At 35.7% G+C, this 23,999-nt stretch overlaps 1 protein-coding gene across 18 annotated transcripts in view; it reads right to left on the bottom strand.

Moving 5' to 3' along the window:
* The window catches only part of DOCK7 (dedicator of cytokinesis 7), a 233,712-nt gene that overhangs the window by 50,600 nt on the left and 159,113 nt on the right, over positions 1-23,999 (bottom strand). For 10 of the 18 annotated variants that reach the window (XM_063817185.1, XM_063817188.1, XM_009459171.4 and 7 more), the window contains 6 exons: positions 23,685-23,839; positions 9,191-9,373; positions 8,919-9,081; positions 4,912-5,008; positions 2,294-2,390; positions 7-141 (listed from right to left, as the gene is read on the bottom strand). In XM_063817185.1, coding sequence (XP_063673255.1) covers positions 7-141; positions 2,294-2,390; positions 4,912-5,008; positions 8,919-9,081; positions 9,191-9,373; positions 23,685-23,839 — 830 coding nt within the window. The remainder of the gene's footprint in view (positions 1-6; positions 142-2,293; positions 2,391-4,911; positions 5,009-8,918; positions 9,082-9,190; positions 9,374-23,684; positions 23,840-23,999) is intronic. The other 8 variants (XM_063817192.1, XM_054683741.2, XM_024346249.3 and 5 more) reach the window with 1 other exon arrangement.

Below are 23,999 nucleotides of genomic sequence, written 5' to 3'. Positions count from 1 at the left end.
ACCTACCTTTGAAACCAAGGCTCTCTGTGTAGCAAAACAGTGTTGTAGATAAACTGCACTTTGGTTACAGGCCATGCTGTGTAGTAGCACTTTTAGCACTCCACCAAGAATGCTCTCTTTGGATTCCGTTACAGAAACGGTCTGCAATTTAAAAATAAACAAATAAAATAGAGATGTACTTGCAATTTAGTTATGGATGTTACAGGCCTCCCTATGTATAAATAAAGGCCTCCCTGTATGTATAAGTAAAGTTTTAAAAGATAAAAAAATGATAACATAAGATCTAGGATGGCTTCAAGAAGGAGCTAAGCAGGATTTGAATAAGAAAAGGGGGAAAAAGAATAAATATAATTTAAATGAGAAAAAACAGGAGTAAGATACAATGGCAAGAAATCATAAGGTGTGTTTTAGGAAAATTAGTAAGTAAATTTGAATTGACTTGAGGTTCATGTAGAAAATAACTAGAGATAAGGCTGAAAAATAGAGTGGTGCCTAGAGCAAAAAATGTTGGTGGTACACAAATAACCATTCTTTTCTTCTTTAATAATTGAAATCCTGAATTTTAGCTGAAGACTTTGAATCCGGCTACAGAGAGAGGTGAACAAAAGAGAAGTTACATCTTCTGAGTCATGCCCTTAAAAAAAGAAATGTACTCTGTCCCTGCTGTTTCTTTTCACTGAATGAAATACAGACATGATGGCTGCAGCTCAAGCAACCATCTTGGGATTAGGTATCTTGGACTTATTAAATTTTTTCTATTTTTAAAACTTTAGTCAGGATAATGACTGATAAAATCTTTTTTTTTTGTTTTTGAGATGGAGTCTCACTCTGTCACCCAGGCTGAAGTGCAGTGGCTTGATCTTGGCTCACTGCAACCTCCGCCTCCTGGCTTCAAGCAATTCTTGTGCCTCAGCCTCCTGAGTAGCTAGGATTACAGGTGTGCGCCACCACACCCAGCTAATTTTTTTATTTTTAGTAGAGTCAGGGTTGGCTGGGTGCAGTGGCTCACGCCTGTAATCCCCACACTTTGGGAGGCTGAGGTGGGTGGATCACCTGAGGTCAGGAGTTCGAGACCAGCCTAACCAACGTGGAGAAACCCCGTCTCTACTAAAAATACAAAATCAGCTGGGCGTGGTGGCGCATGCCTGTAATCCCAGCTACTTGGGAGGCTGAGGCAGGAAAATCACTTGAACCTGGGAGGCGGAGGTTGTGGTGAACTGAGATTGCGCCACTGCACTCCAGCCTGGGCAGCAAGAGCGAAACTCCACCTCAAAAATAAATAAATAAATAAATAAATAAATAAGTAAATAAATAAAAGAGAGTAGAGTCAGGGTTTTGCCATGTTGACTAGGCTGGTCTTGAACTCCTGACTTGAAGTGATCCACCCACCTCAGCTTCCCAAATTGCTGGGATTACAGGCATGAGCCACCGTGCCCAGCCATAAAATACTTTAAAAGGAAAATTCTCACAAAAATGTACAGAATGGATGGTGGGAAGAATACAGAGTGAGTTATGAAGTAGGTGGCCATTGTAATAGCGTTGAAATACGAACCTGGCAGAATAGTGGTAGTAGAAAAGGAATGGAAGGAATAGGTGAGAGATATATTTACTAAAACATCTGAAAGATCTTGCTAACTGATTTGAATCCTGGCTCTTCTACATACTAGCTGCGTCATTATGGGCAGTTATTTAACATCTTTGTGCCTAAGTGTTCTCATCTACAAGATGAGGATACTGACAGTTTCAATGTCATGAGTTTCTTAGAAGGATCAAATGAGTTAATATTTGTGAAGTGCTTAGGACAATGTTTAACACAGAAAAAACTAAATAAATGTCAGCTATCACATTGTTACTACAGAATACTGCCCAGAGGGCAACTGTTAGGACCCAACACAATGATTATAGATAAAAAGCCTGAAACATTGCTGTGGTACACAGAGGATACTGCATAAACCCAGTTTATCTATACGTAGCTATAGCTATACATGCATGTTGAATCTCACCTGATGGCAGAACTTCCACCTATAAATACTCAGAGGATATTTGGAAATGCAAGACTAGGCCATCAAGGGGAAAGACAAGGAGATAAAGATTTCATAATCATCCTCCATGAAGAAACAGTTGAAGCTATGGGAATTTATAATTACAGAGAATCTCAGAATGCTTGGAACGAAACTTTTAGGAACTACCAATATTTAATAAAATGTAATTTTATGGCTCACAGTAAACACTTTTCCCTCCAACCTCAATTTACCAAATCCGTATTTTAAATTTCTCTTCTTTGCATTCTTACCTGAACAACAATCTCTAATGTATCTAAAATGATTAGGTTTGCTTCTGTAGCCAGGTTTCCATCAATCAGTGCTTCGTGTTCAATCTCTGCTCTTGATCTAATACAAAATATTGTAAGAAATTATATTTATCTTTTTGAAAACTACAATTCTGAAAAGACTTGAGGATGCATAGAAATAAAAAATTTCAAACCATTTTCAATATTTGCCTGATAAAAAATTACAAGAGAATAAGAAAAAAGGCAATAGTTTACACATTTACGCAGCTTTTTTGTTAACCATGACAATACACACTTTCTCACCCCATTACAGAAGCGTAATGCCACTAAAAGCATAAATGTTTATGTTTTAGCTTTCAAACATGCAGCAGACAGTTTTATTCTAAGTGACACTGACACTAGGTGGTGCTATGTGGGCTTGTATTTAGGACTGCTTCATGGAAAACAACATTCAAATATTTAGTATTCATCTTACTATTTCAAATATTTCCAATGTCTGTATTCAGGATAAATGTACTTATTTTGTCTAAGGTTTCATCTAATTTTCCCCTAATTTTTTTTATATAAATATGCTCAGATGATAATTTAACTCTTCAGTGAGACTAGATGGAATTACTCATTGGAAACACAACAAATTTGGGGAAAAAAGGATGTGAGGTGACGAATATGCTAGTTAGCTTGCCTGTGGTAATCATTTCACAATTGTACACATATATTAAAAGATCATGTTATATTCTGTAAATATACACAATTTTGTCAATTATAACTCAATAAAGTTAGAAAAATAATAAAGAAAAAAGAACAAAACAGTTTGATGCAATAAAGTGGTTTACTTAAATACTAATATTTGTAAGAGTATCATTTAATGCAAATAAAAATGTAAGGATAATTACACATGATTTATGAATATAGTTGAGATTTTTGTTTTAGCAATAATAGATATACAGACACTATATATTACACCAAAGTAGACAAAATAACACACAAAGTACAAGGCCATATTAAACACGAACTTTTCTAAGTTTTTAGATCTGTAAGTCTGTGAGTCTTTATTATTACCACTAAAGAGAATACTTCATTAATTTACAGTTTACAAATTCAATTTAAGAATAAAAGCACTTTGAGAGGCTGAGGTAGGGGATCCTTGAGACCAGGAGTTAAGAGACCAGCCTGCACAACATGGCAAAACCCCGTCTCTACAAAAATTATTTGGGCGTGGTGGCGCACAGCTGTAGTCCCAGCTACTTGGGAGGCTGAGGTGGGAGGCTCACCTAAGCCCAGGAGGTCAAGGCTGCAGTGTGTCATGATTGTGCCACTGCACTTTGGCCTGAGTGACAGAGTGAGATCTTGTCTCAAAAAAAAAAAAAAAAAAAAAGAATACAATTATCAAAATTAAACTGGAAAATAAAATATTTAATGTTCAAACTTAAAATTTCCAGTGACATTTTATAAAGAAACATAAGATGGTTTAAACAAAAATAATCAGGAGAACACCAAAAAAGTCTCCCTCAAAACACAGCAAGATAAGCCAAGAGAACACATTCTACAAATGCAGAAATAAAGCACTACTATACTGATAGTACAGTACCTGGCTACTCTGTGATTTCTAAAAAATAACACATGTAGAAAAACCATCAGAGAAATAGATTTGGACAGACGGAGAAAAAGAAAGGAAAGCACACATTCCAAGGTTAGGAATTTTAATATATTTATATTACATTCAATATCTGATTATTTCAAGCTCTCATACATATGGTACTGAAACTTGTTTCTCTGCTGGCTCTCACTTGTTTCCTCTGTTTTATGATTTTACTGTCTGTGAGAAAATATTGTGAAAGTTTATTTGTGAGAATCTTCTGAGGCTTGGGCTGATGATGGTTCTCAGATAGGGTAATCAATCATCTTGGTTTGCCTTAGGACAGGACTAAAGGGCTCCCTGGGATGTGGGACAATCAGTGCTATAACTGGGAGAGTGCTAGGCAAACCTGAAATGAGTTGGTCACTCCATTCTCAAAGTTTTATGGGCCAGTGAAGCTACTTGCGGGCTAACTTATAATTAGAAATTCTCAAGAAAAAAATTTTAGCCCCTTGACTCAGTGCCAAATCTCAAGCCAGAAAAGTTTACCTGCAGCCACTTGGGCAGTAAGAAGACTCATGTAAGTGCATTGTAGGTGTTTATGGCAGTAGGATCAGTCAATGTATCAAGTCTGCCTTTATGCTAGAAACAGAAGACCTGTATTGTTTTGTCTTTCTTGAATTATATTATAAGCTCCATAACGACAAATGTCAGGTTTCTGATTCTTTGTAATATTTGAAATATTAGTTCAATGTGACACCTAAAATATGTTCAAAAAATAGTTGCTGAATGCATTTTCCAAGAGGATGTTTTAAAGAAAATGGAGTTTAAAATATAATATTTTGCCTTACTATATCACGAGAAGTTCTTCCTCCAAATCTTTTTAAATCTAAAATTTTTAAATTAAATATTTTGTTCTCTAAGACTTAATATATTTATTAAATGTAAATACTAAATGTAAATATAAAGTAAAAGTTATCATTTTCCTCTTACATTTTAAAATTCAACACACCCATCAGTAACATAAAATAGAAAGCTGTATTACTTGTCAAGCTTCTCTGTGTTTTGACGCCAGTGAGTCATATCTTTTCTCCACCTCAAATTTTCTTGACTTCCAAAGGCACTTCCAGATGGGCTTCTCTCTGTCAAATAAATTTCAAAACCAATTTTCAAATGTTATTTCAGTTGGACCACATATATGTATATTTGCAATCATGTAAGAAATATCATACAACAATAATTTGTACAAGCCATTTTATCCTCAGTACAAGTGGAAAAACCTGACAATGGTGTTTTTTATTAAAAATTTTCACAATAATTTCAGAAGACATGTACTTGCTATATGCAGTATCTTTTCTTTAAAACAATACCCATTTAAATAAGCAAATGTTCTAACATTGATTTGCTTAAAATCTTAACCATGGCTTATAAGGCCTTACATGATATGACTTTATTTCCTACCATTCTTCCTCTTGCTTACCGCTTTCTGTTATCCTTGCGAATCTATCAGTATATACTCTGACTACGCTTCTGACTTACAACCTGTGCAATGGTTGTTGTTCCTTTTTCCTAACTGTTCTTCTCACAAATTTTCCTTTATCGCCTCCTTAGAAAGGCCTCCCACTCTCCAATACCTCCTTTTCCTTTTCTTTTGCTTTGTTCCTTTCCATAACACTTAGGACCACAAGTATATAAGCTCCTTAAGAACAGAAATGATATGTACTTTGTCCAAGCATGTTATGTCTAGGCTGATAAAGTGGTTTCTAGGTTTGAAGGCAGACTGCATGTATGGGTTCCTTTAAGGGGTGGCAGCAATAGAAATGATTCATACAAATCCATTAGAAGTGGAGACAGCATTGAGAATGTGGAGAATACACAAATATACATTTAAACAATGGACTCAGTCATAATTTCAAACTTTCAACTATAAAACTGCCTGTTTTTGGAAAAGGTAAGACTTTAAATTGGTTAAGAGGATGAAGAATAATGAAAGTAAAAGTTCAGAGTTCAAATATAAAATTTTAAAAATACTGAAAAACAAATACAAAAGAATACAACTATACATATGTCAATTAAAGAAATACAAAAAATACTGAGAAATAAGAATCATTTCCTGTACAATAAAGGACATGGCTCTATTTCTTCTAATTTCTTTCCCTTTTCTTTCCTTTCTTTCCTTATCTCTTTCTCTTTTTTAAATTCTGAAATCCATGTCTTTAAGAAATTTATGGAAAAAAACAAAAAGATATGCCTATATTAAGATAGTTAGCAAAATTAACTATAATATTCTATCATTTACATTTTTCCCACGAAACTGTCTCTCAATAGTTAATAATGTCTTAGAACTGAAAGTTAAGAAAAAGAAAACAATGTCTATTAGTAGACCTAATAAGCCAATGTCTATTATTGACCTAGCTTAAATGTAGAAATGTAAATAAGAATTACAAGACAAGTAAGAATTACAAGAATTATAAGACAAGAAGACTTCAATTGTTATATTCAAATAAACCCAAAAGTACACCGTAAATTGTATATAACTAAAGTGAAAAAATGGTGCTCTATTAATTTTTTTAAAGGCAAAGACTGTGCCTTTTCATTATTACAAAACATAGTATATAAATGATACTTAGATGATTATTATGCTAATGAACTGTCAGAAAACAATTAAAAATCCATTCACACTTACATTCATATTTTAAGTCAACAAATAAATATTGTGCTGTTGGCATGTATCATCTACACAGATGACCAACCCATGGCCCTGGCCTTAAGAAACTCTTAGCAACAGTATTGTCTGTATGTCACTTTAGAATTTACAAAACGTTTCTGCATGCATGGTTACTATAAAGATGATAAGATCAGTTAGTTACACTATCTTCTAAATTCTGAAAACAATCACGAATTTATAAGGAAAAGGAAGATGGGGAGATTAAGTGACTTGGCCAAGGTTATTTGGCTAATGGGTAGCAGACCTGGGATTAGAAAACCAGTCTCAAATGCTACCAAACTGTTTTGTCTCACTGATATTTGAGTTTGATGGGCAATATTTTTGCCTTATATACAGGGCATATTAATTCATTTTGCAAATAAAGAGTAAAAACAGGCCAGACGTGGTGGCTCACAGCACTGTGAGAGGCCAAGGTGGGAGGATCACTTGAGCTCAGGAATTTCAAGACTAGCCTGGGCAATACAGTGAGACCATGTTTAAAAAAAAAAAAAATTACTTGGGCATGGTGGCACACACCTGTAGTCCCAGCTACCAGGGTAGGTGTGTATTGGGGGATGAAGGTGTAAAAATTGCTTGGGCGAGGGAGGTCAATGCTGCAGTAAGCCACAATCACACGACTGCACTCCAGCTTGGGTGACAGAGCGAGAATCTGTCTCGACCAAAAAAAAAAAGTAAAAATAGATGTTATATGGAATGATCCCTAATGTAAACTACGGACTCTGGGTGATGATGTGTTAATGTAGGTTCACCAGTTACAACAAATGCACTACTCTGATGGGGGATGTTAATAATGGGGGAGGCTACGCATACTAAGGGGTATATGGGAAATCTCTGTACCTTTGCTCACTTTTGCTGTGAACTTAAAACTGCTCTACAAAAATAAAAGTCTATTTAAAAAGGGAGGATGGATGCTATTAATCACATAAGGACTTTCCAGAGAAAGTTTTCCAGAGAAGACTTTCCAGAGAAAGTTTTCCAGAGAAGACTTTCCAGAGAAAGTTTTCCAGAGAAGACTTTCCAGAGAAAGTTTTCCAGAGAAGACTTTCCAGAGAAAGTTTTCCAGAGAAGACTTTCCAGAGAAAGTTTTCCAGAGAAGACTTTCCAGAGAAAGTTTTCCAGAGAAGACTTTCCAGAGAAAGTTTTCCAGAGAAGACTTTCCAGAGAAAGTTTTCCAGAGAAGACTTTCCAGAGAAAGTTTTCCAGAGAAGACTTTCCAGAGAAAGTTTTCCAGAGAAGACTTTCCAGAGAAAGTTTTCCAGAGAAGACTTTCCAGAGAAAGTTTTCCAGAGAAGACTTTCCAGAGAAAGTTTTCCAGAGAAGACTTTCCAGAGAAAGTTTTCCAGAGAAGACTTTCCAGAGAAAGTTTTCCAGAGAAGACTTTCCAGAGAAAGTTTTCCAGAGAAGACTTTCCAGAGAAAGTTTTCCAGAGAAGACTTTCCAGAGAAAGTTTTCCAGAGAAGACTTTCCAGAGAAAGTTTTCCAGAGAAGACTTTCCAGAGAAAGTTTTCCAGAGAAGACTTTCCAGAGAAAGTTTTCCAGAGAAGACTTTCCAGAGAAAGTTTTCCAGAGAAGACTTTCCAGAGAAAGTTTTCCAGAGAAGACTTTCCAGAGAAAGTTTTCCAGAGAAGACTTTCCAGAGAAAGTTTTCCAGAGAAGACTTTCCAGAGAAAGTTTTCCAGAGAAGACTTTCCAGAGAAAGTTTTCCAGAGAAGACTTTCCAGAGAAAGTTTTCCAGAGAAGACTTTCCAGAGAAAGTTTTCCAGAGAAGACTTTCCAGAGAAAGTTTTCCAGAGAAGACTTTCCAGAGAAAGTTTTCCAGAGAAGACTTTCCAGAGAAAGTTTTCCAGAGAAGACTTTCCAGAGAAAGTTTTCCAGAGAAGACTTTCCAGAGAAAGTTTTCCAGAGAAGACTTTCCAGAGAAAGTTTTCCAGAGAAGACTTTCCAGAGAAAGTTTTCCAGAGAAGACTTTCCAGAGAAAGTTTTCCAGAGAAGACTTTCCAGAGAAAGTTTTCCAGAGAAGACTTTCCAGAGAAAGTTTTCCAGAGAAGACTTTCCAGAGAAAGTTTTCCAGAGAAGACTTTCCAGAGAAAGTTTTCCAGAGAAGACTTTCTAGAGAAAACGGGGGGGGGGGGGGGGGGGGCGGGCAGCAGTATGCTGACTCACCTAAATCAGAATTCTAACTTGTATTACTGCAGAGAAATGATTATTCAAGTTAATTCACAGTTACACTTAAAACACTTTTTAAAAAGCATAGGATTGACATTGAAGACTAGCAACAATGATCATTACAATATACAACTCAAGGAAATTGAAGAAATTCTCACCAGGAGGAGAAGCTATTGTGTACGTACCGAGCTGTCCTCGGCTTCGCCGTACCATTTCTTGCCTGGCACCTATGCTCCCAAGAATAGCTTCTTCAAGCTTTGCTCTCATGTCTTTTGATTTCTTAAAGGTCAAGCTATTCATTCGTTCAAACACTTTTTTCCCCTAAAACGTAAACATTAGAAGAGAAGAGGTATTGAGGAAATTTTCTTCTATTTTTTCCACATTATGTTTCTCCTTTCTTGTTCTTTGCAATGGTACAATGACCACTTACTTTATACTCAAAGCAAGACACACAGAGATAAAGTAGATCCAATAGCCGGTTTAGCTGCAAGACTGAGAGATCTGTAAACCACTTCTGTAGAACTGTTTCATCTGCATTTTTGAGAACCCAAAGTAGACAGATCAAAAGGCTTCGACTTGATTCTGCTGAAAAGGTAGTGTGTTGCCTGCCACTCTGAAAATAAAGAGCAGTAGAATGAGACAGATTGATCAAAGACCATTTCTTGTTTTTTGGCTATCAACTGTTTTCTTCTAAAAACAATAAAACAAAAGTTGCTTAAAAATAATATAATTAAAAACCACTTGATTCAGACAACACTTGTACAAAAGGATCATATATAACCTTAAGGTTAAGAGCCTGAAGTTTAATGAACCTTTCCTGATAATAGAAGTTTGTTTTAATCTACTGCATGACTGTCAGCAGGGGATAAATAAATGTTAATAAAAAACATAAAGATAAAAACTAAAAGATTCTACCATTAAAAACTAAAAGATATATATCACAGAATATCAGATATAATGAAAATAAAGGAAAAAAGCAACTGACTCACAGTAAATAAGAGTGGGCTAAGAGTAGAAAGTAATGACAAAATCGTGTATGTCAGACTTAGAAGACTATTGTTTTTAATCAAGCACCACTGATACAAAAAGGAAAAGTCTTAGGCTATATAGAAGTAAAAAGCTATTTCTACTTATAGCATATAAGGTTGAAATGCTATTTTCAATCATCAATCTATATTAGTATATAGTATGTAAAACAGAAATGAAAAAATAAAAGCACATTTACAGTACCACTTATTGGACATACACTCTGTTTCAGTCACCATACTAAACATTTTACATACATTATTTGATTTAGTCCTCCAACAGTATTGCCAAGCAGGTCGTATCATCCCAATTTTACAGATAAAAATACAGATGATAATAATAATAATGATGATGACAAAAAATAAAATTTGAAATGTGCAAGAAACTATGCTAATCATGTTTTATTTAGCTCTCACAACAACTGTAAACTATAACATTAACTATTATTATTATTAGTTTACAGGCAAGAAAACTGAAGGCTAGAGAGTAATTTGCCTTACTATACCAAGAAAGGGTAAAGCTAGGATTTTAGTCTAGGTTAACCAGACTCCAAAGCCCATACTCTTCACTATTATACAATGTTCTAATACTCGGCTGACAAATATACTAACTAAAAATGAGGAAGAAGTAGAGGGGATGTTGAGAGGAAAGACATAGGAAAGCTGAACATACACAACTGTTGAAGTCATGATCTCAACTACCTCACCAATCTTCCTTCTATAGTGGATGATAATTAATGACCAAATGCTTTATGTGTATTAAGTTATTTGTCCTTCACAATCACTCAAAGAAATAAGTATTATTACTCAACTCATCTTACAGAAAAAAAAAAAAAAAAACCTGACCACCAGAAGTATTTTGTAATAAGAGGTGGGACAACAGTTTCAACACAGAAAGTGTGGCTCCTGAGACACAAGCTCCAAGCTCATATCCACTTTGTTTACTGCCTCTCATGGCTGCCCATGCATATAAGTGAATTCACCCACATAAGCTTGCTTAACTATTTTGCTATACTGCTTCTGAGCTGGGCACAAAAGAACTTTGACCCTCATCCCTAAATCCACAATTGTTCTCATAAGGAAAATGCTCCTTTATTTTAAAGACAGACACTTTTTATAGCCGAACTTTCAGATACGCATAAATACACAGCACTGACTGAATTTTCAAGTACCTATTTTTTAGAAATACAATAAAAAATTATTCTCATCTTGACAAACAGGCATATGCTGACATCTCTTATATTCCCACATAAATTGCCAGTAACACAGTGACATCTCTGGGAAGAATTAAGACAAACATGAAAAAGACTCAGTAATGTAAAGATGTCAGTTTTCCATCAAATTGTTCTATAGGATCAGTGCAATTCTAATCAAAATCCCAGTCAGGTTTTCCTGGAACTTTGACCAATGATTTTTAAATTTAATGGGGGAAAAGCAGAGAGCCAAGATACTCTTGAAGAAGAACAAGGTGGGATGTGGGGAGCAGGGAGATGAATGTGTTCTACCAGATATCTGCAGTTACTAAAAAACTAAAATAATTAGGACAATTTGATTTTGGCATATTTTTGGCAGTCAAATGAAACAGAATAAAGAACACAAAAAGTGTCCTATGCATATCTGAAAATCTGATCTGTGACAGAGCTGGCACTGTGGATCACTACTGAAAGGATGAACTGTTTAATAAATGATGTTGAGACAACTGATCTTCCTTGAGAAAAAAAAAAGCAGATTCCTACCTTGTACCATCATACAGAAAATAAATCTAGACAAAGAAAGAACTTTAAATACAAAATGTTTAAAACTTTCAGGAGGAAATATAAGACAATATATTTATAATCTTGGGGAAAGGATAGTATATCTTAAATAAGACATAAAAAACATAAACCATAAAAAAGATGGTCACATTTGCCTACATTAAAAATGAGAATTTGTATTCATTCAAATAAATACATTAAAAAGGCACATCATAAATTAGTAGAAATGTGCACATATAAAACCAACCTGAGATTAGTATCCAGAACAGTCTCAACCAGGGTTCTGTGGCATAATTAAGCCCTATAAAAAAGGATTTGAGGGACTATTTTCCCCATTCTCCCAAAGACATTGATAGCAAGGACCACTCTAGGTGTACGGAAGTTAATCTATCACCTACAATAAATGCCCTAGCTCATTAGTTCTTAATTTTCTGGTTGAGAAGGGATGACCTCTAGAAAACAGAAAGAATTGTTTCATAACATTATTACCAGGAATGAGGAAGAGGTCCCAGAGTTCTACATTTTCTAGGCCAAGATTCATACCTCTCCTTCATATTATAACAACCAGAGCTTCACGATTACTCTCCGCCTTCAGACCAGCAGGATTAACCTCATTAAATTATTTTCCCCAGTTTGTGTCTACCACCTCAACAGGCCCAGCCTTCAGAAGGCTTCATTCATGACTCGGACTCTGATCACCACACACATAGCTCTTTATATTCTCTCTTCTTACCTCACTTGCCATGTCTGCCCCTTCTCCTAAAATTCTTCCACTATGACCTCTGAAACACATGGTCGATCATTAACTAAACTGCTTTATATCTATAAGAATACATAGCTTATGTTCTCATAGATGTATAAGAACACATGTATCTTCGTCAGACTATACAACCTACTAACCTTCATCACTGCAGTCATATACTAATCTCCAGAAGACTGGCCCTTATATCTTGATGCTTTTAGCTCCTGACTCACTTTCACTATTTTAAACACTACTTTTTGTCACAGTTCTTAGTGATTTCAATGTCTATGTATTTGATTCTCTAAATAACCTGTGCTATTTTTTACTTCCTTAACCAACTTGTCTAATTCTCAAGAATACCACTTACTACACACACTCACCCTTGTAGTCAAACCTTATGCCTTTTATTACCATTATGGCATGTTCCCCTAAATTTCCATTTTAGGTATGTCCCACCATGCCAATTAAAAAACAAAAACAAAACAAAACAAACAAACAAAAAAAACAAACAGGCCGGGCGCAGTGGCTCACGCCTGTATCCCAGCACTTCAGGAGGCTGAGGCGGGTGGATCACCTGAAGTCAGGAGTTCGAGATCAGCCGGACCAAAATGGAGAAACCCCGTCTCTATTAAAAATACAAAATTAGCTGGGTGTGGTGGTGCATGCCTGTATTCCCAGCTACTCAGGAGGTTGAGGCAGGAGAATTGCTTGAACCCGGGAGATGGAGGTTGCAGTGAGCCGAGATTGCGCCATTGCACTCCAGCCTGGGCAACAAGAGTGAAACTCTGTCTCAAAAAACAACAGCAAAAAAACCACCTCCATTTTAATGATCTCTCTTCACAACCACCACTTCAACTTTCCATCTCATTACTTCTTATAAATCAACTCCAACAACACACACAATATCAAGTATTAGAAAGAACATGGAGCAACAAATATTTCTTCATTGCTAGAAGGAATATATATTGCTAGAACCACACTGGAAAACAATCTAACCAAGTAAAACTGAACATGTGCATAACCTCTAACCCAAAAATGCCACTCTTAGGTATATACCTTAGTGAAACTCTTCTACAGAGTGACGTAAAGGAACATTCATAATACCTTTATCTGTAACAGCCCGAAACTACAAACAACCCAAACTTCCTTTGAGAAGAGAATGAATACATAATTATATTTTCTAACGGACTGCTATGACATTACAGACTACAACTATACATATCAACATAAATGACTCTTACAAACATATACAAAAAAATCAAGTCATAGAAGTACACATAGTATATATTCATAAAAAGGTGAAAATATGTGAAGCTAAATAAAATATTGTTTAGAAATATAGACAAAACTGGCTGGATGTGGTGGCTCATGCCTGTAATCCCAGCACTTTGGGAGGCTGAGTCAGGTAAATCACTTGAGGCCAGGAGTTCAACATCAGCCTGGCCAACATAGTGCAACTCATCTCTACTAAAAATACAAAAAAATTGGTCGGGCGTGGTGGCTCATGCCTGTAATCCCAGCACTTTGGGAGGTTGAGGTGGGTGGATCACGAGGTCAGGAGATTGAGACTATCCTGGCTAACATGGTGAAATCCTGTGTCTACTAAAAAAATACAAAAAAGTTAGCCAGGCGTGGTGGCAGGCGCCTGTAGTCCCAGCTACTCAGGAGGCAGAGGCAGGAGAATGGCGTGAACCCAGGAGGCAGAGCTTGCAGTGAGCCGAGATTGTGCCACTGCACTCCAGCCTGGGTGACAGAGTGAGACTCCATCTCAAAAAAAAAAAAAAATTAGCCAGGCGCAGTGGCAGTCACCTGTAATCCCAGCTACTCAGGAGGCTGAGGTGGGAGAATCACTTGAACCTGGGAGGCAGAGCCTGCAGTTAGCCAAGACTGCACCACTGCACTCCAGCCTGGGTGACAGAGCAAGACCCTTTCTCAACAACAGCAACAACAACAACAACAACAAGTCAATAAAAGAGAGAAAAAAAAAACTATAATGGGGTAAGACAATATAAAGTAAAACATAAAATGTTAAATACATCCAATTTAATTAAACTAAATGTAAATGGATTAGAAACTCTAGTGAAAGAGAGAGATTAACAAACCAGATTTTTAAGATACAAGAAAAAAATCTAACTATATGCTGTTTTTAAAAGAAATATCTAAAACATAATACAAAAATGTTGAAAGGGATGAAAAAGTCATGCTATACATACACACATACACACACACACACACAGAGCAAAGAAAACCTAGTGTAATTATAACTATTTTAAAAAGTATCATAGTTCATGTAGATGAAAGTGCAATCCACCAAAAATTATATAAAAGTGTTAAATGTTTCATAATCAGGCCTCAAAAGAAACAAAAATCTGACAGAATGACAAGGAGAAATTACAAAACCACAATTGTAGTGGGATATTAGAATAAGCATGCAAAATTTAGTAAAGACCAAAAAGATTTAAACAACAAGAGTACAGGACATAGAATGCTGTAACTAACAATGAAAGAATATTCATTCTTTTAGAATACATGAGATATTTACAAAAACTGACCATATACTAGACCATAAAACTAGTTGCCACAAACATAACAAACTGATACCATACAGAGTTATGCTCTCTGATCATTTAATTTGGCCAAAATCAGAAACAAGGATATCTAGAAATTTTCATGACTGAAAATTTAAGACAAAAACAACTTCTTAAATAGCCCAAAGGCCTAAGAAGAAATCATAATGAACTTCAGAGTCATTCTGAGATGAATCTTGAAAATGCTACCTATTGATTATGATAAACTTGTTCCCCCAGCTCACAATTTAGAAGTCACAGATGACAGAAGGGAGAATGTAGCAGGCAATGTGATCCTAGAGGCGATGAGAAGGGATGACTAACTGGCTAAAAGAGAGAGAGAAGATGAAACCATTTGGGGAAGATGTAAGAGAATGCAACTAAGTTGAATAAATAAGATACACATTTTTTAAAAAAAATGCCTGTATAGCCAAGACAATGAGCAAAAAGAACAAAGCTGGAGGCATCACACTACCTGACTTCAAACTATACTACAAGGCTACAGTAACCAAAACAGCATGTACTGGTACCAAAACAGATACATAGACCAAGGGAACAGAACAGAGGCCTCAGAAATAACACCACACATCTACAACCATCTGATCTTTGACAAACCTGACAAAAACAAGCAATGGGGAAAGGATTCCCTATTTAATAAATGGTGTTCGGAACCGCCTAGCCATATGCAGAAAACTGAAACTGGATCCCTTCCTTATACCTTATACAAAAATTAACTCGAGATGGATTGAAGACTTAAACGTAAGACCTAAAACCATAAAAACCCTTGAAGAAAACCTAGGCAATACCATTCAGGACATAGGCATGGGCAAACACTTCATGACTAAAACACCAAAAGCAATGGCAACAAAAGCCAAAATTGACAAATGGGATCTAATCAAACTAAAGAGCTTCTGCACAACAAATGAAACTATCATCAGAGTGAACAGGCAACCTATAGAATGGGAGAAAAATTTTGCAATCTATCCAACTGACAAAGGGCTAATATCCAGAATCTACAAAGAACTCAAACAAATTTACAAGAAAAAAACAACCCCACCAAAAAGTGGGCAAAGGATATGAACAGACACTTCTCAAAAGAAGACATTTATGAGGCCAACAAACATATGAAAAAAAGCTCATCATCACTGGTCATTACCGAAATGCAAATCAAAACCACAATGAGATACCATACCATCTCACACTAGTTAGAATGGCGATCATTAAAAAGTCAGGAAACAACAGATGCTGGAAAGGATGTGGAGAAATAGGAATGCTTTTACACTGTTGGTGGGAGTGTAAATTAGTTCAACCACTGTGGAAGACAGTGTGCTGATTCCTGAAGGATCTAGAACTAGAAATACCATTTGACCCAGCAATTCCATTACTGGGTATATACCCAAAGGATTATAAATCATTCTACTATAAAGACACATGCACCTGTATGTTTACTGTGGCACTATTCACAGTAGCAAAGACTTAGAAACAATCCCAATGCCCATCAATGATAGGCTGGATAAAGAAAATGTGGCACATACACACCATGGAATACTATGCAGCCATAAAAAGGATGAGTTCATGTCCTTTGCAGGGACATGGATGAAGCTGGAAACCATCATTCTCAGCAAACTAACACAGGAACAGAAAACCAAACACCACATGTTCTCACTCATAGGTGGGAGTCGAACAATGAGAACACATGAACACAGGAAGGGGAACATCACACACTGGGGCCTGTCAGGGGGTAGGGGGGTAGGGGAGGGACAGCATTAGGAGAAATACCTAATGTAATTGATGGGTTGAGGGGTGCAGCAAACCACCACGGCATGTGTATACCTATGTAACAAACCTGCACATTCTGCACATGTATCCCAGAACTTAAAGTATAATTTAAAAAAAGGGAAAAAAATGTTACATATAAACAGCATTTAACTAAACAATCAAAGAAAAATGCATAGGCTGAAAATACATATCAAAAAAGAAAGGATGAAAATTAGTGAGTTAAGCATCTATCTCAAGAAGTTAGAAAAAGAACATGAATGTAAACCCAAAGAAAGCAGAAGATAGTAAATAATAAACATTAAAAAGTGAGGGTCAACAGTGCCACCATACTGGTTCTTTATAAAGACTAACAATACATGTCGACTGTCTGGTAAGACTGATAAAGACAAGAAAAGGTACAAAAATCTAGCCGTAGAAAAAAGTTTACATCTACTACAGATGATACAGACATTTAAAAAATTATACAAGGTATTTTTGAATAACTTTATAAGTCAAGAAATTTGAATACGTTTCTACTAGAATAAAATTTACAAAAATCAGTTGTTAAGACGACCAGGTGCAGTGGTTCACACCTGTAATCCCAGCACTTTGGGAGACTGAGGCTGGGGGATCACCTGAGGTCAGGAGTTCAAGACTAGTCTGGCCAACGTAGTGAAACCCTGTCTCTACTAAAAATACAAATATTAGTCAGGCACAGTGGCAGGCACCTGTAATTCCAGCTATTCAGGAGGCCAACGCAGGAGAATGGCTTGAATCCAGGAGGCGGAGGTTGCAGTGGGCCGAGATCATGCCACTGCACTCCAGCCTGGGTGATACAGCGAGACATCATCTCAAAAAATAAAATAAAATAAAATAAAATAAAAATAAATAAATACAATCAATGTAAGAAGAAACAAAAAACTTCAATAGTCTCACAGATAATAAATTATAACAGTAATTTTAAAACTTGAAAAAGAAAACACTTCAAGCACAGATGGTTTTATAAGTTCTCCAAATATTCCAGGAAGAAATAATTCTAATCTTAAGTACTTGCAGAGAAGAGGATAAAAGAGAAAACTCCCTACCTCATTTTAATTGGCTAGCCTAAACTTGATTCTAAAACCTGAAAAGAATATAAGAAAGAAAAATTATAGGCAATCTTAGGAACATACATATACAAATCCTAACAAAATATTAGCAAACGAAATCCATTAGTACACAACTATGAAGAAGTTGAGTTTAATTCAGGATTTCAATGTTGGTTTAACACTAGAAAATCAATTTAAATAAACAACATTAAAAGACCAAAAAGCAAAACAATACAGCCATCTCAATGAATGTGGAAAAAGCATTCGATAACAATTCAACTATTCATAACTAAAAAACAAAATGCTTAGTAAACTAGTAACAGAAAGAGACTTCCACAATAAAGGAAGGTATCTTAAAAAAAACCCAAAACATACAGAACATATGTTTAAGAATGAAATGTTGAAAGTTTTACCTTTAAAGATACAAACATCACCACTTCTATTCAACACTGTACTGGAGGTACTAGCCAGTACAATAAATTATATATATATAAAAACTGACAGGAAGAAACTACATTGTTATTATTCACAAATTATATGATTGTGTGTAGAAAAAAAGAATCTACAAATATGTTATTAGTTTATCACTTTATCATTTATTTTATATTGTGGAAATAAAAATCATTGTACAAAAATCAATTTTTTTGATAATGAGTATTTTGTTTCTGTACAAAAATTGATTCTATCTCCATATAAAGCAATCAACGTTAGAAAACAGAATTTTTGAAAAAGACACCATTTATAGGAACATTAAAAAATATCAAGCACGAATAATGAATCTACAAAAGATATGCTAGTCCTCCTTGGTAGAAACTAAAAAAGTTTATGTACTGAAAGACACTAAAGGCAGCCTAAACGATGGGGGGATTTGTGTTCAAAAATTACGAGATTCAATAGTATAATCATAATTCAATACAATCTTAACTAAAATTTTAACAGGTTTATTGGTTTTTGTTTATTTATTTTAGTAGAACTTTACAAGCTGATTTTCAAATTTATGTAGATATACAAAGGGCCAAAAAATAGCCAAGAAAAATTTTAAAAATGTATGACTTTCTCTACATGGTAGACCATATACAGGCAGTATTTCAGAGACGTAGGGAAAATATTCTTTTAATAAACGGTGCTGAAATAATCTGGCATAATATGCAATATAAATAAATAAATAAATGAACCTGGACTCCCAACTTACACTGTATATAAAAAAATCTATTTCAGGTAGATTTTAATTTTAAAATTAAATGTAAAAGGAAGAACAAAAAATTTCGAATGTAACACAGAATACCTTCAAAATTCTGAAATAGAAAAAAATTCCTTAAATAAGATATAGAAAATATTAGCTGCAAGACTAAATTTAAGTATATTAAAATCAGGCATTCTAGGCCGGGCACAGTGGCTCACGCCTGTAATGCCAGCACTTTGAGAGGTCGAGACGGGCAGATCACGAGGTCAGGAGATCGAGACCATCCTGACTAACATGGTGAAACCCCATCACTACTAAAATACAAAAAATTAGCCAGGCATGGTGGCGGGTGCCTATAGTCCCAGCTACTCTGGAGGCTGAGGCAGTAGAATGGTGTGAACCTGGGAGGTGGAGCTTGCAGTGAGCCGAGATTGTGCCACTGCACTCCAGCCTGGGTGACAGAGCAAGACTCTGTCTCCAAGATAAATAAATAAATAAATAAATAAAAAGTAAAATAAAATTAGGCATTCTAACCACCAAATTCACCATTAAATGGGTAAAACAGCAAGCCACAGAGAAGAAATATTTGAACCACTTATAACTGACAATGGACTTGATCTAGAACATACAAAGTCCTAAAAATCATTAAACAAAAGCAAACAACCAAATGGAAAACAAGCAAAGAACTCTAGACACTTCAAAAGAGAGAATCCAAATGGTCAATCATACTTATGGAAAAGTGCACACCGCATAAGTCTTCGGAGAAATACAAGCTAAAATGAGATTCAACTATAAATGACCAGATTGGCAAAACTTTAAAAATCTGACAATTCTCTAAGTATTGATGAACACGTGAAGGAATGAGAACTCTCATATTGTATGTGTTAAGTATAAATTAAGGTACGCCCTCTGGAAAATAGTTGGCCATTACCTGGTATAGATTAAGATACCCACAGTCTATGACCCAACAAATTCCACTTCTAGAAAATACTCTAAATAAAAGTATATATATGCATGCAGGATATATATAAAAGAAAGTCTGCAAAATTGTTATTTGCAATAACCAAGGATCAGAAACCATTCATGCACCTATCAACAGAATGGGCAAATAAACTGATTTATAGTTAGACAATGGAATATCATACTGAAATGAAAATCAGTGAATTATAGCTACATTTCATAACATTAATGAATACTAAAAACATAATATAAAACTAAACTACAGTATTTTGGCAGGACGTGGTGGCTCATACCTATGATCCCAGCACTTTGGGAGGCCGAGGCAGGTGGATCAACTGAGGTCAGGAGTTTGAGACCAGCCTGGCCAACATGGTGAAATCCCATCTCTACTAAAAATACAAAAATTAGCCAGGCATGATGGCAGTCATCTGTAATCCCAGCTACTCGGGAGACTGAGACAAGAGAATCGCTTGAACCTAGGAGGCAGAGGTTGCAGTGAGCCAAGATCGTGCCACTGCACTCCAGCCTACCTGGGCTACAGTGCAGGGCTCCGTCTCAAAAAACAAAACCAACCAACCAAACAAACAAACAAATATATATATATATATATATATATATATATATATATATATATATAAAATACTATAAACTATATATTTTTAAAATGCAAACTTAGACGGTAAAACTCTCTCTCTATCTATACATTTTTTTGAGATAGAGTCTTGCTCTGTTGCCCAGGTTGGAGTGCAGTGGTGCGATCTAGGCTTACTGCAAACTCCACCTCTCAGGTTCAAACGATTCTCCTGTCTTAGCCTCCTGAGTAGCTGGGATTACAGGCGCCCACCACCATGTCTGGCTAATTTTTTTGTATTTTTTAGTAGAGATCAGGTTTTACCATGTTGGCCAGGCTGGTCTCGAACTCCTGACTTCAAGTGATCTGCCCACCTTGGCCTCCCAAAGTGCTGGGATTACAGGCGTGAGCCACCATGCCTGGCCTAGATGGTAAAACTCTAAACAAAATTATGCAATTATATCATTAATCAGGACACTGAGAGTTTGGTGGGTTGCTGTGGTTGAGAAAGGGCATGCTAAGAACTTCTGGATGGCAGCCAACGTCCTTGTTTTTGACCTGAGTGGTAATTACAAAGCTGTTTATTTTCTAATGTTTTAAAACCTCATTCATTTATGTTTTATGTACTTTGTCATATGTAGTATACTTCACAAAAGAAAAGTTAAAAAAAATAAAAAGGTTAATACAATTGAGAACAATGGTCATTCTCAGGGGAGGGAGAGATCAAATTGAGGAAGGCCACTGGTAGCTTCAAAGGTTACCAGGCTGTAATGTCTGATTTCTTAAACTGAGCAGTGGATACGCTGCTGTTTATTTTATTATTACATTTTGTACATGCACTTTATTGTATTATTTTATAGGTAGAATGTCACCAAAAGTGCAATTGATAAAAAAAATTTGCTACACTGGAATTCATTAAAAACTTTCACACTTCAAATGACACCATCAAGAAAGTAAAAAGATAATCCATAGGAAGGGAGAAAGTATTTGTAAATCAGATAGCTGATTATTTTACAAATCCAGAATACATAAAGAACTCTTAAGAAATCTTAAAATAGCAATCTTTTTTTTCTTTTGAGACAGGGTCTTGCTCTGTTGTGCAGGCTGGAGTGCAATGGCACAATCCTGGCTCACTGCAACCTCCACCTCCCAGGCTCAAACGATCCTCCCACCTTAGCTTCCCAGGTAGCTGGGACTACAGTAGGCACATGCCACCATGCCCGGCTATTTTTTGTGGTTTTGGATAGAAACAGAGTTTTGTCATGTCCCCCAGGCTGGTCTCAAACTCCTGAGCTCAAGCAATCCTCCCACCTCAGTTTCCTAAATTTCTGGAATTACAGGTGTGTGCCACTGTGCCTGACCAATGACAAATGATTTGAATAAACTTTTCTCCAAAGGAGATATACAAAACAATGTGCCAATAAGCACACAAAAAGATGTTCAACATCTGTAGGTTGTTAGGGAAATGCAAAGCAAAACTACAGTGAAGTTCCAATTTACAATCACTAAAGGTGTCCTAATCAAAAAGACAGATAATAAGAAGTGTTGATGAGGATTTGGAGAACAGAAATTCTTATTCATTGCTGATGAGAATGAAAAACAGTACAGCCACATTCGAAAAAAAAAAAAAGAGTTTAGAAGTCTCTAAAAATGTTAAACATAGAAGTACCATATGATCCAGCAAATCCACTCTTAGGTATCTACCTAAGAGAGATGAAAACATATGTGGACACAGACTTGTACATAAATGTTCGTGGCAGCATTATTCTTAACAGTCCCAAAGTGGAAATGATACAGCTGTTCATCAACTGACAAATGGATAAACAAACTTTGGTGTATCAATACAATGGAATACTATTTGGCAATAAAAAAGGAAAGAAGTATTGATACATACACGACATGGATGAACCTCAAAAACTTATGCTTAGTGAAAGAATACAAACACAAAAGATCATATAGTAAATAATTTCATTTATATAAAATGTCCAGAATAGGCAATTCTATACAGATAGAAGTAGGTTAGTCACTCTCTAGTGCTGGGGTAGGAACGACTGCTAATAGGTATAAGGAATCTTTTCAGGGTATTGGAAATGTTCTAAAATTATCTTGTGGTGATACCTGTGCAACTCCGTAAATATACTAAAAACCATTAAGGTATATATACTCACAATAGGTGAATTTTTTGATATGTAAATAATCTTAATAAAGCTATAAAATTGTCAAGTTTCCTTAAATATTACTGCATTTTTCTGGAAAAAAATGTCATTTAAAACTTTTAGAACTTGATCTTGCTCTATTGGCAATTTGGTTCCTTCCTGCCCTGATCCTTCTGCCTTTAAGAGGGGAAAAGTTCACGGGCATAGTAAATATCAAGTGTTTTCAAAACATAAAAAAGTATAAATATTCACAGATTAAAAAAATCCTCAAATGACTGAGAATCTTTCTTAGGGCTGACAAAGAATAAAACAGGTTTTAAAAAATAAAGAAATGAACTATTCCAAAGGATTATAAATCATGCTGCTATAAAGACACATGCACACGTATGTTTATTGCGGCACTATTCACAATAGCAAAGACTTGGAACCAACCCAAATGTCCAACAATGATAGACTGGATTAAGAAAACGTGGCACATGTACACCATGGAATACTATGCAGCCATAAAAAATGATGAGTTCATGTCCTTTGTAGGGACATGGACGTAGGGACATGGATGAAGCTGGAAACCATCATTCTCAGCAAACTATTGCAAGGACAAAAAACCAAACACCGCATGTTCTCACTCATAGGTGGAAATTGAACAATGAGAACACATGGACACAGGAAGGGGAACATCACACACCGGGGCCTGTTGTGGGGTGGGGGGAGGGGGAGGGATAGCATTTGGAGATATACCTAATGTTAAATGACGAGTTACTGGGTGCAGCACACCAACATGGCACATGTATACATATGTAACTAACCTGCATGTTGTGCACATGTACCCTAAAACTTAAAGTATAAAAAAAAAAAAAAAAAGAAATGAACTATCTATAATGAGGCAATTTTCCAAATTCTGAATGACAGAATACAGGGCTTTTTCCCATAAACCTTGAGGTAATCATTTTTAAAACTGTTTGGTAGAAGACAGTTAATATTCTGGGAACTTTAATGTTTTCATAAATAAAACTGAGCACTTTTGCATCAGCTGATACAATCATCTCATATATTTAAGGGCATATCCTAGTAAATATTTGTCTTTCTAGAAAAAAAAATTCTGTAGGAGGATTGTTTTTACCGTTGACGTGAGGAGGAAACTGCCAGGCCTTGTTAGTTGAGGGACCGATGTCCCTGCGATTGCCATGGCAACGGTCTGGCTTATCATACTTCCGCTCTCACTTTCATAATCATCAGTGGCTATACAAATTGGTCTTCCTCGTTGATTGTGAGTTTCTAAAGAAAAATAATCCAAAAAAAATAAATAAAACTGTTTAGCTGAACTAATTCCCTTTCCTATTCTCCACTATTCTTTAAAAGAATAACTTGTTGACATGTTATAGTTATTAGATTTACTTCTTTTAGATAATATTTTAAATATCTTTAACAGTAACTC

The sequence above is a fragment of the Pan troglodytes genome, chromosome 1, assembly GCF_028858775.2.
Source record: "Pan troglodytes isolate AG18354 chromosome 1, NHGRI_mPanTro3-v2.0_pri, whole genome shotgun sequence".
NCBI lineage: Eukaryota > Metazoa > Chordata > Mammalia > Primates > Hominidae > Pan > Pan troglodytes.
The sequence above is the reverse complement of the archived record's forward strand: the minus strand, read 5'-3'. Positions and strand labels throughout refer to the sequence as shown.